This window comes from Magallana gigas, chromosome 2 (assembly GCF_963853765.1).
Source record: "Magallana gigas chromosome 2, xbMagGiga1.1, whole genome shotgun sequence".
Lineage (NCBI taxonomy): Eukaryota > Metazoa > Mollusca > Bivalvia > Ostreida > Ostreidae > Magallana > Magallana gigas.
Window position 1 is genome coordinate 8,695,877 of NC_088854.1, and position 18,130 is coordinate 8,714,006.

At 35.0% G+C, this 18,130-nt stretch overlaps 3 protein-coding genes across 3 annotated transcripts; all 3 read right to left on the minus strand.

Moving 5' to 3' along the window:
* Positions 1 to 537: 537 nt before the first annotated feature.
* LOC105348932 (protein unc-93 homolog A) lies at positions 538 to 4,415 on the minus strand. The gene is made up of 3 exons (XM_011458542.4): positions 2,581 to 4,415; positions 2,028 to 2,295; positions 538 to 868 (listed from the first exon to the last, which is right to left on the minus strand). The coding sequence occupies exons 1-3, from the start codon at positions 3,448 to 3,450 to the stop codon at positions 651 to 653; spliced, it is 1,356 nt and encodes a 451-aa protein (XP_011456844.3). The 5' UTR covers positions 3,451 to 4,415; the 3' UTR covers positions 538 to 650.
* Positions 4,416 to 4,631: 216 nt separating this feature from the next.
* On the minus strand, positions 4,632 to 7,763 carry LOC105348933 (uncharacterized). The gene is made up of 7 exons (XM_011458543.4): positions 7,364 to 7,763; positions 7,037 to 7,183; positions 6,749 to 6,897; positions 6,313 to 6,423; positions 5,751 to 5,832; positions 5,418 to 5,621; positions 4,632 to 4,954 (listed from the first exon to the last, which is right to left on the minus strand). Exons 1-7 carry the CDS (start codon positions 7,575 to 7,577, stop codon positions 4,656 to 4,658), a joined length of 1,206 nt encoding a protein of 401 aa, XP_011456845.3. The 5' UTR covers positions 7,578 to 7,763; the 3' UTR covers positions 4,632 to 4,655.
* A 929-nt stretch (positions 7,764 to 8,692) lies between these two features.
* Positions 8,693 to 16,002, minus strand: LOC105348930 (uncharacterized). Its single transcript, XM_011458541.4, has 6 exons — positions 15,849 to 16,002; positions 14,605 to 14,716; positions 14,181 to 14,269; positions 13,848 to 13,964; positions 9,792 to 9,848; positions 8,693 to 9,442 (listed from the first exon to the last, which is right to left on the minus strand). The coding sequence occupies exons 1-6, from the start codon at positions 15,918 to 15,920 to the stop codon at positions 9,341 to 9,343; spliced, it is 549 nt and encodes a 182-aa protein (XP_011456843.1). The 5' UTR covers positions 15,921 to 16,002; the 3' UTR covers positions 8,693 to 9,340.
* Positions 16,003 to 18,130: the final 2,128 nt, after the last annotated feature.

Sequence of the window (18,130 nt, forward strand, 5' to 3'; positions counted from 1 at the left end):
TTGCACGCGCGCCGTATTTTGACGTAGAAAATTTATATCATAGGATAAAGATGAATAATAGCCAATCAAAAAAGGATGTTGCAACTAGAATTTAATATCATATGGCTATGAATATTTATGATTTTATTCGGAATAATTCGGAACTTCTCCTTTCACTCGTTTATCGAACTGACAAATCTTTTTGCAGGGAATCATTCTGTTTTGCAGGGAATCAATTTGTTTACGGAGATTTCCAGGAAATCAGCGAAATATATGGAATTTCTCTTACTGGAAACCAACTTTTATTCGCGTACAAGGAATTTTCGCGAGGTAAGCAAGAGCCTTGTCGTCGCGAATATTTCTCGCCGCGAACCAATCCTTTGTCTAATGTTTTAATAACAATATTCAGCCTGAATAAGGCTTGGTCGCGAACATTAGTCGTCGTGAACTAGTTAATCGGCAGTTCATCGCGAAATGAAGTCGCCGGGAATAAAAATTGGTTTACAGTATATAGAGAAAAATAAGTAGATGTATAATAAAATAACGCCAAAATAATCAATAAGATAATAGTTATTCCTTGATTGATTTATCATTTTATTGAAAATTGTTAATTAGTAAAATACACCAGCTCGCATTTGTCTATCAGTAATCGACAATCCAACCCATTATTTTCACTTGTTTACAGTAGTTTTGTTCCTGTATACGTGAACCTCCACAACGGCGTACATCGCCGAACCAACGACCAGGAGAACAATAACAAGCAACAACTTGACTTTGACGCATACGTATAAACTGATGACGAAGTACACAGTAAAACTAGCAGCCTTCGTGCAGTGGTAGTTGGCAAAGGCTGCTTCCGTCCTCTCTGGGAACAGTAACGCTATCAATGCTGTAAATATTCCAATAAAATTACACCTCAGTTTATTTTATTCTTTTTTGTCATTAATTTCAAACACGTTTACATAAAAATATATATAACCCCGAGTACCCAAACTCCGTCACCATAAGCAGAAAACCTCCCGCGTTTCTATGTAAATTATTTTTTGTGGTTTTTATCATTTGCAATCACTAAATATAATCTGAAACAATATAATTTATAAAATTATTACCAAAATATTTTTTATTTTTATTCAAATAAGCCCTCTGAATACGACGCTTATCACACGTGCTATCATAACTTATGAACCTAACTCCGTCACCCACATGCTCTATGATATGGCAGGGAATGAAGACACATTAACAATTTAGTTAAAACTCCATTTGTATCTAGGCCAAGTTATAGTAAGTAAAAATGGTGCATACAATTTAAATTGTATTTAATTTCATCGAAATGAAATGATCGCCCGATTAAAGAATGGGTCCATGTAACAACAATCACAATGGCCTTTTCAGAATGTATGGATGCCGTTTGATTTATGTCCTTACATATTTAAAATATTTTATATCATTAATTAATTAATTACTTATTATATTATTTATTTATTACATTTTTAGAAATGTAGCATATTCTAAATAGCGATAAACCGGATATATCTATACCCTGTATAAGGCAAAAGTATCGGCATGAGCGATTTGACGTTATCATCAAGAGTAGTGCATAAAGGCTATTGCGGACTGAAAAAAATGTATTAATTACCTTAATCAAAAATGTATTACATGTTAAATGTTTCATCTTGACCTCTCTAAAAATGGCTGACCACCGTAAATGATCGAATGGGCCCGCATGTCAGAAATATCGATATTTTAGTGCACCCGTGAAAAAGTGTTAGCCGATTTCCCACAATTAATGGTGCATAAAATGAACAAGGTTTAATTCTGTTATTTTTTGACACATTCTTAACTTTAACCGTTGCAAATTGTTGACATTTGATTAAAGATTTTTGACATGTAAAAAATGACGTCATAATCGCACTTGATTTCAAACGGCGAGGAGTTTCCCGAAAGTGACGGAGTTTGGGTAGTGACGGAGTTAGGGGGCTATGCGATATAAAGTGTATATAAAACGGCATTTTCCTTTGAGAAAAAGAGAAAATGAAAATTTCACCTACCATTTGATTGAGTCTGCCAGATACCTTCTCCTAGGCCCCACATAACAGCCATAGCGAATACATATGCTTTTTGGTTTTCCGTAGGAACCCATACGTATAAAAGGATAAAAATTGCCAAATTGACAGCTGCCGCGAAGGAAAAGAGAATATAACGCCCCGTGTATTTAGCTATCCGTGACGTCACTAAGGCACTGATGGTGGTGGCACATCCATAACTGGCCATAACAAAACCTACCATCTGTATTCCAAAGATGCAACTTATGTATGACTGAAAAGAGAATTAAGAGACTCTAGATTATTTACGTTCATCAACATTTTTACTATTGCAGTATCAGTATGTCAGTCATATAAAAATATTGGAAAGTTTAAAAGGTTAAATCTATGGATTATTTTCTTTACAGTATCATTGTTTAGAGCTTAACAATTCATATCTTAAAATTTTAGGAAGATTTTGATGGTTAATTTGTTGAACATCCAGTCTCCTTAAAGCAATGTAACGAAATACATGTAGGCCTACAGTTAATTTAATGTTTTGTAACATTGAAGCACAAACCTTTGTGAAATCAGTCCACAATACGGCTTGTTCCATTGCCATAATTGAAATAAAGGGTAAAAGAAAAGCAAGTTTTGGATCCCGCAAAGCGGAGAAACAGGCTGTAAATGATTCTTTTTTGTTCGATTGTTCTGCCCATTCACTTTTAGGAATTGAGGGCAAAAAGGCGGCAGTGCAAAGAAATCCAAGCACATCAAAGGCCAAGAAGATCGACAACATTAGGTAGACTGTTGGCGCCGCAGGCTCCACGATTTTGCTCGTCTCGTTACCGGAAGTGGTTATGGGACAGTCATTGCAACCGCATGTTGACGTAATAACTGACGTCATATTATATTCATCCTTGTTTAAAACAAAGGATGAAACTAAATTTCCTGTTATCTGTGTTAGTTCATAAAAGGTGAAGAAAATTCCATTTAAACGACTGAGAGTGGCATGCGTATCGGCTCTATTTAGCTCGGAAGCCGAATATGCATTGTTAGATATAAACACACTCTGAGAAGTCCATAATGGACCAGATATCAATCCAAGTAGAATAGATGTCGGTATCAAGGTTGCAAAGGTTGGATAGAAGTTGCTGCACGTGTACAGAATATGTGATACCCAGGAAATAAGCAGAGAAATCTTAATTCCAAGCGTCTTTATGATCCAGGGAGCTAAGATGGCGGATACAATGATGAATGCATAGAGACATGACAGCGATATTACTCCTAGTCCGTCCTCTTGGTTCAAACTACTCTGGAGGTTTTGTAAAGCAAGATAGGCAGTAAACACAGCGAAAAAGCTCAGGGAAATGATCACAACATTCCAGGTTTCTCGTCCACTTATTCCAACTTCTTTCTCGGTAGTTTTACACCCAAAACAGATCTTCATCGTAAACTTTGTGGTTGCTAGCTGGACTTCTGTGGCGATGCTACAATATGATGGTGTGATAGGTGATAGTTTAACACCTAAAGCAAATTCCCATGATGACCTTCGGACAATAATACTCCACGCTTGTTTATTTTAATCTTAATTTTGTGAGCGTCCCGGATCCACTAGACAACAATGATAAATTGGACATTCTTGGATTTCTACCCAACCCTACCACTTGTTCATACAATATCGTTTTCATCTCAACGAATATTGCTAGGCACCTGTAAGGGTTCATGTGCGTTCAGTAAGTAGGACAAGACATGTAGCTGAAATAATTCATCTAAATATCTTTAAGATCAGTATCTGGCCGATGTCAGCAGTTTTAAATCAAGGTAGAATCAACCCTAATTATGTAACATTCATCGTATTCGATGATTTGTAGATTTGCTAAGAACTGCGGATAATAACGGTGAACATTTCTTTAAGGAAGTCTACTCATAATGATTATTTTTCATATCTAATAGATTGCAAGTTTAATCGCTAAACTATAAGTGTGATTTTAATAGGTTTATTTGATAGTAAGATTTATCTTAAACATTTCGAACATTAACAAAGTTAACATTGACATCTATAGGAACACACATTTTTACTACAAGCAATTTTCTCACAAAGGACTATATAAGAATTAACACAAAATCCTACTGTAGTTAATTCTAGTTTATCAATCATGAGCTTACAATAAGAATATTATGATTGTTTTATATCAATAAAGTGCAAAGGAAATCAGTTGTAAACACTATTTTTTTTTTTTTTGAAAAGGAGAAACTTGTTTCGCCATTTCGGCATTCTTGACGCAGATCGCTTATACGCTTTCATTAAAAACCATGTATCAGAATGGTGTGATGACCTTGGTTTGCAAAGATTTCGCTGTCGCGTATTGTGATTTACCCTGTCAACAGTATTAAATCAGAACGTCTGGCTGTCAGCATTGATATACTTTATTATTTATAAATAATTACAATGTAATTGTACTATGATTCTCATCATAAATATCACAAGAGTTAGTTCTAGTTTACCAATCATGAGCTTACAATAAGAATATTATGAATATTGTTTTATATCAATAAAGTGCAAAGGAAATCAGTTGTAAACACTAATTTTTTTTTGGAAAAGGAATAACTCGTTTCGTCATTTCGGAATTCTTGACTCAGATCTAAGTACGCCTATCCGATTATGGTTCCAATGTTTTGACTGGCAAGAGTCTGTACTTTCGGGTCAAAGTTCATCTCGCAGATGAACGAATGCTTCTCGGAGCACGACACATCCCCCCACTCATAGTCGTACTTTGGGTACTCGATGACCAGACAGTCCTGGACGCCCGCAATGTTGTTGGGCTGCCCGGGGTGCCAGTGGGTGTAGTTTAGGGGGACGGGGTGAGCCTGACCACTCCACGTGAAAGAGTTCTCGTGGTCAAAGTCGTTCCCGTTTGTCCACAGTCCGAAGTCGGCGGCAAGAGACATGGCTGAAAGGTACCGATATTGCTAGGTTATACATGTACAATGCCGATATTGCTAGGTTATACATGTACAGTGCCGATATTGCTAGGTTATACATGTACAGTGCCGATATTGCTAGGTTATACATGTACAGTGCCGATATTGCTAGGTTATACATGTACAGTGCCGATATTGCTAGGTTATACATGTACAGTATATACATTTCCCTACAGTATATGTCATATTTGCAACTCGCGAATCAATATTTGACATCAGTTATTTGCGAAATAAAGAATTGTCTTATAAAAGCGGATTAAAATGTTCGCTTTTAATACATATTGTACAAGTATTTATCACATGTAGTACTTCTATGATATTTTACATTCATGTAAAAGTGCATGTCGTAAATACGTTTTTGTTGCGTATCTATAGTAAAAAAAAATTGCCTGTAATTTACAACGTGATTTTATAAAAAGCAAACTTAATTACCATGTGAAGTGTTGATCATGTTTGAGATGAACGCTTGTTCGGCAGCAGTTTCTATGGCTACTAGGCTCGCCTGGGGCCAGATGGCTTTACACGCTTTCATGGCGTCTATGTAAGTTTTTGGCTCCATGTGGAACACGTAACACGTGATCTGTCCACCGATGTTGTTCTCCACTGACCCGGGGGGACACCGCGGAACTCGGATGCCTTCGCGTAAAAAAATTAATGAATATGTATGTAATTTTAACGATTTTAGACATTTCAAACATTCGTCAACCTAATTGGCTACTACTAGTATTGTGTTAAATTGTTTGAAGAATAACATTTTCTTCCTACCTTCTGTACTACAAGGTGCGTTGTAAACACTCAGGTCGTCGACATATACGTACTGATTCAGATGGTCAGCTTCAAACACAATCTATGAATCAAAGCCCATGCACACACTAAGATGTGTCAGTTTAAAGAAAAAAACAAGTGCATATATATTCTTTATTGATGGTTATCTTTGTATTTACAAAATAAATTCGCGTTTTTGTTTACTTGTTGGAACATCACCAATAATTACCAATACCCCATTTTAGTTCCTCATTTACAGTAAATTTATTATTACATGACATATGGTGGAATCTCCCTTAAATGTAATCCAATGTTCAGGACAATTTCAAAGAAGCAAAACATTCATTATAATATAGTAGGCATTAACTGGCTTAATCTTAGACATAACCATTAATAGTTATGCTTGGCTCAAAGTTTTTTTTTCTTTCGAATGTTCACAGGTTGTTCGACGGGGTCGCGTTAGGGATCGGACCTCGTATCCTATAACTGTACAATGGTCGAAAAATGCCATAAAACGTTAATATAACATATACTAGTATCTTCAAGAATTCCCTGTACTCACTTGAAATGGTCTTCTAAGATACTCTGGGTCAGGGGTAATCTCAGCAAGTGTCCAGTCGTGCGCAGGGATATTAGTAACCGAGAAGACCGGGTTACCCCTCAGATTTCCCTCCTACGGATGAAATAAAGTCCAATTAAAATTGTCCTAATTAGAAGTTCCTTGTTTCATGTTGTTGTCCAATATCGGTACATTTGTTACTTTTTTCAGTTTTTTTCGTCAATAATATCTTACCGTTTGTCTATTTGGCTTACTTTAGCATACTTGCTTAACCATCAATATCAAAGTCGCTATATTCTGTTTGCATACGAAAATGTTTGAAATTGTAAAAATAAATGGTATTCCTCAATGTCTTAAAATTGTCAAATTGTACGCCCGCTCATAACTCGATTTTATATCATGATAAATTGTCTTTCATTTAAACTTAATATGGCATTACTTGCAGATAAACATTTAGCTTTCCAGCAGTATTCTGGCGAGTTTCTGCTTTGTAAAAGAACCGGATACAATAAGCATGTGCAGGATTAAAAGGTCTTGATGTCACGCGCATTATGTAACTTCCGGGTCTGTAATTTCTTAAACTGTGACCTGAAATAAAAAATATATAAGAAATATAATATATAATAAAATATAAAAAATAAAAAAAAAAACTATTTCTCACACAAACAGATTGAAAGGGGTTTTTTTCACAGTGGAAATTTTTTGTGACGATCCATTAATTGTTCACCCATTTTGGAGCCCAAGGTGTGATCAGGGTAGGTGTTGTCTATCTGCCAGTCATAAGTATCGTCCCTGTTCTGGGTGAAGCCGCACATCAGGCTGCCATCCTCGAAATCGCAATGTGTTAAATTGAACGAGTACAGGTTGCTGGCAGCTTTCATATAGGAAAAACAGAATGTAAGTTTATTTCACTCTTATATGTAACAACAAAAGACAAATGTATAAGCTGCATGCAGAAAGGTATTATTTTATTTCACTCTTTTAGAATACCAACAGAAGACCAAAGGACTATAAACTGTGCTTGATAATTTTAGCGAGAAATTAGACCGCTCACCGTTAAGTCCTACATCGCCACAGTTCTGCTCGATCGTGGTGTCGAGTTGTGCCTTCAGCTTCTGTACCAGTGCCGCCATTTCATCAGCCTTGTTGCGGATATCGTTGTACGTGGTCTGAAATGTATGCATTGCCAAACACTGCTGCTCGTTCGCCAGACCTACGCCCAGGCAACTTAAGCCGCACAGCAGGGACAGAACCCGTATAAAACGCATTTTTACTTGGTCCAAATAGTTAGTTACCTCAGCAAAAGTCTTTTCAAAATGAAGAAAATTGAAGCAGTTTGAAATTCTGTCACTGACCAAATTTCTAAAGTTCTAGGAGGGACGATAACTGTTCAAGTAAAATAACGATCAGCTCTAAGAATATTTCGTATCATTTTCTCAAGTCGCATTACGATTCGATATTGAAGTTTTGTCTCATAAATGTGCCAAATAAAGGGTGTGTAAATAACAGAATATCGCATTTATTATTTACATACACAATATAAATTGTCTCTTATCTGCAATATAGCGTTGTATTAAAGCAAATTGGATGCAAGATCTTTAAAGGTGGTACATTACGATATCTCCATCGTAAATTTTTGTAACGTTCGATTTCCTTTTGAACTAAAGCTACAGTAATTTTGATTTACTACATGAAAAGGTTTTTCACAGAGAAAAATATTCGTTATATGCCCAATACATTATACTTTGTACATGTCTATGTAATAATTTCTATTAAATAAAGCGATGATTTTAATGTGTATTCCTTCTGAGTTCTCATTTTATTTCCTGGTAACAACATTTTTAAAATTCATGAAGTTGCAATCACGTTTTCTCTGGCATTCCAAAAGAGCTTTCCCCCCGAAGTGTTGGTGATTGTTCATTAGAATAGTCTTCATTGTCTTAAGATAAACAAGACTTAATATTGTCTTGAGCGACTCGAACACGTCGTACAAGCTACTGACTTTGTCACATCTGAAGCCTTATTGAGATAACGCATTTACAGATTTAGATACAGCAATCATCCCTACTAGTTTGACGTGCTTGAGAAGTATGCCATCTTCTTTGATTTGAACATATTTTATTGTGTAAATAACACAAAAGGATTGGAAACAAGTTCTTGCAACTTACAAGTTCCTCTCCTAATGATAATACATACAATATATACAATTGTCATAGTACATAGTCTTTTAGTTTCACATTCTCATTTATCCAGAAATGCTGATTAAATGCATCTAATAAAGATATCTGGGTAAATTTGTTCAAAATTTCAAAGATGTATTATTATCGAGTCCTCAATTAAATAAGTGCCTATTTTCATCAAATCAAAATTCTAAACACAGTCATCATTTTGAAATGATTTATTAAAAATTACATTATATATATTTATCATAAAAAATATGGTTGATTAAATTATATACATGATTTCACAGAGGTACAAAAGTAATGAACTATTTACAAATGAATGAGGTGGAATGGTCTGTGATACATAGTGTACACAATCCACAGCTGTGGTAAGTCTTGGTTAAAGAGTTCTTGGTAGAAACAATGATTACATCCATGTCCATATACACATGTCCATCAACAAAAAGATGATGGTTTCTGATATACATTATTTATGAATGAAACGATTATATGGAATATGATGCATGTATTTTTATTTTGGTAAACTTTGTCACAGGTGTATTAAACAAATGGATGTAAACATCTCAAGATGATGGTCTCCACACAACAGTTTTGAGGGAAAACTGGTCTTACTATCTAAAATATCTTCTTTTCAGAATTCCTGAATTTTCCCTAACAACAATCCATATAATTACATTTAATTTTCTTTTTGGATATAAAATAACATAATACAAACATGGATTTAAAAATTTAGTAATCATAGTGAAATGCTGAGATTTCTATTTTTAGAGTAGTACATTGCTTGGTATAGATGGCACATGGAGGATAAATGTACTGTCAGTGTGTGTGTCAGCTAATGACCTTTGACCTCAATAATGGCCTCGTTTTGATTCTCCTGCGAACCTGAGTTCCATCTCCATTTGTTCGTTCATTTCCTGCCTCCTTGCTATCAGAACCACAACGAAGACAACCTAGAAAAAAAATCAAAGGTTTTCTCCGGTTACAATACTGTAGATTCCTAATTAAATGTGAGGAATTAATATCCCCGTAAAATTGCGAGAAGCACCCTTCGCGGATTTTAAAATCTCGTCATTATTATCTGAGAGTTTAGAACTATAAGAAATAAGGAGAAAATTTCCACATTCGTGATTTTATATTCTTGCGATTTGGTACAAACCAGCGGATCGGAATTAAGTACTCGCGTAATATAAGGAATTTACAGTAGATGATTATAGGTTTTATTTGCATGTGCAATGAAATTAATGAAATGTTTGCTGTTTACACAAAGTTAATGATTGGAGATGTGATAAATGAACTTACATTGAGTAGAGTCCTGAACACCCAGAACAGCCAGGTAAACACCACAAAGGCCAGCCTCTGTAAGAAAGGTAAAACAATTTACTGATACTGCAGTGGTAAAGGGTGTAAATACATGTACTACAATGACTGCTTTATATACATTGTGACTATAGAGGCCTGTTAAGCAGAGCGAGTGCTTATAAGCTGAGGCACCAATATTCACTATCCTTCCGATGCAAATGTTGAAGAGCAATCATTCTGCTGAACAGGTCTCAGGAGTAGCCTTTTTTATTTCCTCTTGCAACTTGCTGAAGAGGGGATATATATGGCTGTGTGTACGTAAGTTAGTTGATAAGTATACAAAGCTGTCGGTACCAACAATAACTGGGGGAAAAACCTTTAGTACATGTATTAGGAATAATCAATTTTTTCTATACTTTTTAGCATTGTTGTAATTAAAAAAACCCTAGTCTTTTTCAAAGATTTTGGCAAATTATTTTTTGAGATTTAAAACTCAAATTTCTGTACAACAAAAGAAACAAAGAAGCTACTTTTGCTCATAGTTCCAGTATTGAAGATGTTTTAACATTGCGAGAAGAGTAATAACTTTATTTATTTTAACATTGTAACCATGCAGAGGAGTTACTATTTTAACATTGTGACAAGGGGAATAACTATGTTTTAACATTGTGTAAAGGAGATATACTTTGTTTTAATTAACATTGTGCCAAGGGAAGAACTTTGTTTTGCTATGTGAATTGGGAACAAGAGGCCCATGGGCCACATCGCTCACCTGAGGAACAATAGGTATGATAAAGTCAGCTTAATGGAGTCATAATACAAACAATCTGGACAATGTACAATAATACATGTAGCTCCTGTATAAATAAAATCCATTTTTCCCCCTTGGAACTCGGATAGCCCTGATTGCTGCCAATATTTACAAGAGCAGACTTTAGTTACCGCTCCTGCACATGTATAGGGACTCAACGTTACGCAGGCAGGGATGTCCGCACACCTACGCAACTCAACAGGTACCAATGTTAATGCAAGCAGGGATAACGCAAGCAGGAATGACCGCACACTTGCGCCAACAGCTCAACATAACGCAAGCAGGGAATGCTCCCTGCCGCACACTTACACTAGATAGGCCAAAACACCAGCAGAGATGACCATTTACTAGTGCTCCGCCACAACCACCACAAGCAAGTATTACCGCACACTTGTATTAATGCTATACAGGACAGGAAAGAGCACACACTATGTATCATAGGTTAGGATACACGAAGATAAGATAGAGCAGGGGTGTCCACACACTCTCTCTATCCATACCTGTTCAAGTTTAACCCCAAACAGTCACTCGTTGTAATGGAAGAGACACTGTCCCTATATATGTGCCGGCCTAAAATAATTCATAGTATCTAAAAATTGGAAATCAAAAATAAACAAACTAATCCGCCTTAACCCAAAACTACTTACGCAGAACAACTTATATACATTGAATATTTATTATTGTATAAAAATAATCATCACAATAATTGCTTAACAGTGGATGCATTAATTAAAATAATCAAGAATCAATAAATCAAGGGCAATAACTCAATACAGAAATACAAAAAGATTTTAATGAAGAAATAGCTGCCTGCCTCAATTTTATAGTCATATCACATGTTGAGTATTGCAGTTTTCAAAAAGATCCTTTTCAATTGTTTATATATGGGATATTTTGCTGCATCAAACTCTGAACCTTCTTGTGAGGCTGAAGAATTGTCCTGGAGCCAAAGTCTTAACAATTATAAAGTATCATCTTGCTGATCCATTTCTAAGAAGAAGATTTTTAAAGATTTGCTCTATATATTCCTATGTAAAACTTTAACACCCCCCCCCCCAATGTGGCCTCACCCTACCCCCAGGGATCATGATTTTCACAACTTTGAATCTACACTACCTGAGGATACTTCCACACAAGTTTCAGCTTTCCTGGCTTATTAGTTTCTGAGAAGAAGATTTTTAAATATTTACTCTATAAATTCCTATGTAAAACTTCAACCCCCCCCCCCATTGTGCCCCACCCTACCCCCAGGGATCGTGATTTTCACAACTTTGAATCTACACTGCCTGAGGATGTTTCCACAAAAGTTTCAGCTTTCCTGGCTTAATAGTTTCTGAGAAGAAGATTTTTAAAGATTTACTCTATATATTTCTATGTAAAATTTTAACATCCCCCCCCCAATGTGGCCTCACCCTACCCCCAGGGATCATGATTCACAACTTTGAATCTACACTACCTGAGGATGCTTCTACACAAGTTTCAGCTTTCCTGGCTGTTTAGTTTCTGAGAAGAAGATTTTTAAAGATTAACTCTATATATTCCTATGTAAAACTTCGACCCCCATTGTGGCCCCACCCTACCTTCCGGGGTAATGAATTTCACAACTTTGAATCTACACTACCTGAGGATGCTTCCACACAAGTTTCAGCTTTCCTGGCTGTTTAGATTTTGAGAAGAAGATTTTTAAAGATTTACTCTCTATATTTCTATGTAAAACTTCGACCCCCCCATTGTGGCCCCACCCTACCCCCAGGGATCATGATTTTCACAACTTTGAATCTACACTACCTGAGGATGCTTCCACACAAGTTTCAGCTTTCCTGGCTGTTTAGTTTCTGAGAAGAAGATTTTTAAAGATTTACTCTATATATTTCTATGTAAAACTTCGACCCCCCATTGTGGCCCCACCCTACCCCCGGGGGTCATGAATTTCACAACTTTGAATCTACACTACCTGAGGATGCTTCCACACAAGTTTCAGCTTTCCTGGCTGTTTAGTTTCTGAGAAGAAGATTTTTAAAGATTTACTCTATATATTCCTATGTAAAACTTCGACCCCCCATTGTGGCCCCACGCTACCCCCAGGGGTCATGATTTTCACATCTTTGAATCTACACTACCTGAGGATGCTTCCACACAAGTTTAAGCTTTCCTGGCTGTTTAGTTTCTGAGAAGAAGATTTTTAAAGATATACTCTATATATACCTATGAAAAACTTTGACCCCCCCCATTGTGGGCCCACCCTACCCCAAGGGATCATGATTTTCACAACTTTGAATCTACACTACCTGAGGATGCTTCTACACAAGTTTCAGCTTTCCTGGCTGTTTAGTTTCTGAGAAGAAGATTTTTAAAGATTTACTCTATATATTCCTATGTAAAACTTCGACCCCCCCCCCATTGTGGCCCCACCCTACCCCCAGGGGGTCATGAATTTCACAACTTTGAATCTACACTACCTGAGGATGCTTCCACACAAGTTTCAGATTTCCTGGCTGTTTAGTTTCTGAGAAGAAGATTTTTAAAGATTTACTCTATATATTTCTATGTAAAACTTCGACCCCCCATTGTGGCCCCACCCTACCCCCGGGGGTCATGATTTTCACAACTTTGAATCTACACTACCTGAGGATGCTTCCACACAAGTTTCAGCTTTCCTGGCTTTCTGGTTCTTGAGAAGAAGATTTTTGAAAATTTCTCGAAATTTTTCATTAATTTCTAATTATCTCCCCTTGAAAACGGGTGTGGCCCTTAATTTTCACAACTTTGAATCCCCTTTGCCTAAGGATGATTTGTGCTAAGTTTGGTTGAAATTGGCCTAATAGTTCTTGAGAAGATGTTGAAAATGTGAAAAGTTTACGGACAGACGGACAGACAGACAGACGGACGGACGGACAGACAGACGGACAACAGACAAAATGTGATCAGAATAGCTCACTTGAGCTTTCAGCTCAGGTGAGCTAAAAAAACCTTTAATTATGGAATAAGGGGGATACTTTAAAAACACATGATGATTTTGTTTTAACTTTGTGAAATAGAAAGTAAATATGTGACAAGTACATACATTAGTAACATATTGGAATCAAATATTCATTTTACATCGTGACTAGTTGAAGGCTATTGTTTAAATAATATGTTATTATTTTCTAATAAAGTTCTGAAATGGAATTTTACAACTAAAGTGAAATGATCTCTCCTATTAAAACTTCTAAAACATATCTCTTAAAAAAGATCTCAGTACTTACAAATGTGTTCATGGCGTAGAATGTGTACTCGAAAACAGAAAAGGCGAACTCGACAAGGATGTAAATGATGAGATAGATGATGTAAATTTTGTGAGCTCTCATGTACATCACAAAATGCTACAATAAAAAATGCAATCATGGTAGATATACATAAATTAATCATGTTAATTATCCTACCGTAATAAACAATATGAAAAAAAATAGATATAGACAATATTTTGAAATAATTTTGCATATACAATTAAAGAATGAATGAATTATAAAAACAAAATCATAATAAACACATGCAGACATTTTACAGACTTCATTCATGTCCTTTAATAAGACACATACCCTTTCCATGGTTTGTAGAATCATGAAGCCACTGTACAGGATAAGGACCACATGACCAAATGTGAGCACTATGTCACTGGCCAAGAAACCTGGAACAGACAAAATTATAGTTAGTGGCCTAGTGTGTTATTGGACAAAGAATAATTAACGCACACTGCACTAAACAGTACACCACAAAAGAATCCTATGTAAATTGAAGTGAAACACAAAGTTAAGGTTGTTATTCTAATTTTTAACATTTTTTAATTATCACAACTGTTATAAAACATATGAAATTTTGCTGAATATTAAATAAAAAAAGAAAACCTAAATATGATATCACGATATCAATATATATTTAATATAATTTTATACTCTAACTGAAATATATTTATCAAAGTCTTTGACACGCTGGTTTTATATATATATATATATATATACTTACTCTGCCAGAAGTGAGCCCGCCACAACGTCTTAAATCCCATACTGATCTCAAAGTCCGTCCCTGTTGCTATCAGATCAACCAGTCGCAGAGTCAAGGCGAATGTGGCCGTAAACTACAAACAGTAAAAAAATACATGTACATATACATTCATAGCATTATGTCAATTTTCATGGGCATGCAATAATTAAACCTTTATATTAAGGGAATCTTTTGAGAAAAAAAATTGACCTTTACCAACTTGGTAATTACTACGTAAACTTCGGATCACTATAGGGAGAATACCAGTCTTTATTGTTTGTATTCAAACTTTTTTGTATTTAAACTTCTTGAATTGAAGCTCAGATTGTGGATTAAAATATCTTGAGTCCTTTCTCATTATGAAAGTCAACTGGGTGAGGCAACTAAACTATATTCATTTTGTTTCTGATAACTGTGGTATTGCTGTCATCTACAGGAAAGTAAAGGAGTTACGGTCGGAACACTTCCATATTAATTGTGATATTATTCAAAGTTGTTTGCCAAGACTGCTCTGCTGTTTGAAATTGACTCTGTATCAGCAAAATATACATCCCATGATGAAGTCGGACGAGTGTCATTGCATTCTATGTATTCATTATATATATTAGCCAATGACTGGACAGTTAACCATGAGTTATTTATAAGACCCAACCTTTATCAAATCAAGAGTTTCTCACATACTGCTAATTTTAAGGTTCAAGCTCTTGTTAAAACAGTTCTAAAAGGCATTTTCTGGTCAAATACTGTGCAATTTAAATTTTTTTTATAAATTGTGACATAATTGTACTAAACATTCTCGTTGATTCCCATTCCCTAGCTGATATAACCACCTTAAATAAAGTACACAACAGAAATTGCTTAATCAACATCATTAAATTATCTCCTAGGTAAACAATCATCAAATCGTCCCTAAAAAAGTGCAGTTAGTTACTCTCATTAATTTATGTAATACCATTTATAGAGACTTATTCTGTGTCTTTTACGTAAATTAATATACATACTTGTACCATATATGTGTACAAACATATATACTAATTGACCATTATGTATCAAAACAGCTGATACGTTTTAGATTCATTTAATGGAAATGTATTGACAATCCATGACAAATACCGGAAGTAAATATACGGCGATTGATAGTTCGAATTAATCATTTTACCTTTTCTATACCTGGCCAAATAACTTTAAACATCACATTCTAGTTACTAGTATACTTATTAACTTACCACCACAAAAATATAGCCCACGAAGCATGCTGTTCGTAGATTCCAACAGAGGAACCTGTGCATCAACGCCATATTTGTTTTCTCTCGTCTCGTTTTAAACTCGTCACACCTGAGGCAGGTAAGGGAGAAATCAGTATATGCACCATGCACTAAATGACGAAAATATTTCCGATTTTGATGTTGCAAACAGAGTAATTAAAAAACGTCCAATGAATTTTGTTATTATTTAAAGTTAAAGAGCTGTACATTAAAACCATATTAAATTGATGATTATATATTTACATTTTCCACGCTCCGGTACAAAAATAACGAGTGCTCCCTCAGTCGCGTAACCAAGTGGCGGATATAAGACTTTTACAAGTAATAGATTTCCAAAACACTTACCTTCATTCTAACTAGGCTATCTTATAAGAAAAAAATTTTAATTTCTCGATGTTGATCATAAATTCTAGTGCATGTATATCACTTAAAATTAAATTATTTCATTAAATTTAATTCCCAACCATAGGAAAGGATATTCAAGCACGTGTTGTTTTCGAAAGTTGGGGGGGGGGGGGGGGGGGGACTTCATCTAAAACATCTTGACAAGCAATTAATAAAAGGGCGAATTCTCAAAATTATGAAAAAAATCCTAATTGTAACTTCAATTAAATTAGATTCCTTATTTTCAGTTTCATTTATTACATTCTCCGACAAAAGTGGAGGGGGCAAATCCATGATAATACCATTTATTATATATCTAAAGTAAAGGAAAGCGCCTGCTGCAAAAAAATTAATATGCTTGTATCAAGTTTTATTCCCGTGTCACAAACTGTATTGAGAATATTTTCATTTGCAAGGAGTATATTTTTAAATTTGACCTTATGGTCCTGGTATTGAGATATTGAGCCTACGTGATTTGTCCATAGTATTTTCATCATTAAATTTTGACTATATGATTGTGTCCTCAAAACATTACGGTCTTCTATTTTTCAGAGGGTGCAATACATGTATGTACAAGCAAAGGGTTCTTTAGGTATAAAGTGGGTGATAAATTTTTATGTCCAAAGAAGTGTGACCGTTAAACTTTAACCTTTAACTCTATGACCTATACTTCAATAGGGGTCATGCATCTACTTTTAAGAGGATACCGATCGAGTACCAAATTTGATTTCTTTTAAACAAAGGGTTTTCAAGATATTGAGCAGGCAACTCCTACCTGTTGACTGAGCAACAGGTGCAAATTAGTTCTTAATTATCCAGAAAAATATTTATTAACTCGAGATATATCTTATACAAAGTAATCATGTAAATTTCACTGAATGAAAACCAGATTACAAAATGACTGAGACTGTTATCACATCTAGCATACTTTCATATCACAATAGAAGATATAGTTGAGCCATATCACAGTTCAAGAAAAATAATGGAAGTATTTGCATACTCAATATAATTGATAACATACAAGTAAAATAAACATTTAGAATTCAAATTAAAAAAAACTTACAGTTCAGTTTATGCATTTGTGTGAAATTTTATCTCATTGCATTAAAATTTAAAAGAATTAACAAGATATCTGTGAGCCAATGCTCACTAGCGATACCCCCGCTCTGATGTGAATATGCAAAATAAGCATAGTCGACATTTAACAGAAAGCTGGCATCCGGTTGGTACAGAAATATTTAGCACAATATGGCATGCCTAAACAAATAGTGTGTTAAAATTTCAAGCATCTGCGATAAATAGCTGCTGAGAAATCTTTGAGGAAAATTTGTTTGAAAATTTTGGCTAAAATAAACAAAGTACTCATTTAACAGGAAGATGACTTCCGATTGGTACAAAAATATATCCCACGATATGGCATGCCTTATCAAAACTGTGTAAAAATTTCAAGCATCTCAGATAAATAGCTGCTGAGAAATCTTTGACGAAAATTTGTTTGAAAATTTTGGCAAAAAATAAACAGTCATTATTTAACAGGAAGTTGACGTCCGATTGATACAAAAATATATCCCACAATATGGCATGCCAAAACAAATAGTGTGTTAAAATTTCAAGCATCTGCGATAAATAGTTGCTGAGAAATCTTTGAGGAAAATTTGTTTGAAAATTTTGGCTAAAAAATAAGCAGAGTCGTCATTTAACAGGAAGTTGACGTCCGATTGATACAAAAATATATCCCACAATATGGCATGCCTAAACAAATAGTGTGTTAAAATTTCAAGCATCTGCGATAAATAGTTGCTGAGAATTCTTTGACGGAAATTTGTTTGAAAATTTTGGCAAAAAATAAACAAAGTCAT

Coding starts and splice junctions, on each gene's coding strand:
- LOC105348932 (XM_011458542.4), bottom strand. CDS start 3,450: ATGAAGATCTGTTTTGGGTGTAAAACTACCGAGAAAGAAGTTGGAATA. Junction 2,296..2,580: donor TGTGGACTGATTTCACAAAG/GTTTGTGCTTCA, acceptor TTCTCTTTTCAG/TCATACATAAGTTGCATCTT. Junction 869..2,027: donor CTGGCAGACTCAATCAAATG/GTAGGTGAAATT, acceptor GAATATTTACAG/CATTGATAGCGTTACTGTTC.
- LOC105348933 (XM_011458543.4), bottom strand. CDS start 7,577: ATGCGTTTTATACGGGTTCTGTCCCTGCTGTGCGGCTTAAGTTGCCTG. Junction 7,184..7,363: donor TGGCGATGTAGGACTTAACG/GTGAGCGGTCTA, acceptor CCTATATGAAAG/CTGCCAGCAACCTGTACTCG. Junction 6,898..7,036: donor CACCTTGGGCTCCAAAATGG/GTGAACAATTAA, acceptor TTTTTATTTCAG/GTCACAGTTTAAGAAATTAC.
- LOC105348930 (XM_011458541.4), bottom strand. CDS start 15,920: ATGGCGTTGATGCACAGGTTCCTCTGTTGGAATCTACGAACAGCATGC. Junction 14,717..15,848: donor TGGGCTATATTTTTGTGGTG/GTAAGTTAATAA, acceptor TACTGTTTGTAG/TTTACGGCCACATTCGCCTT. Junction 14,270..14,604: donor GCGGGCTCACTTCTGGCAGA/GTAAGTATATAT, acceptor TGTCTGTTCCAG/GTTTCTTGGCCAGTGACATA.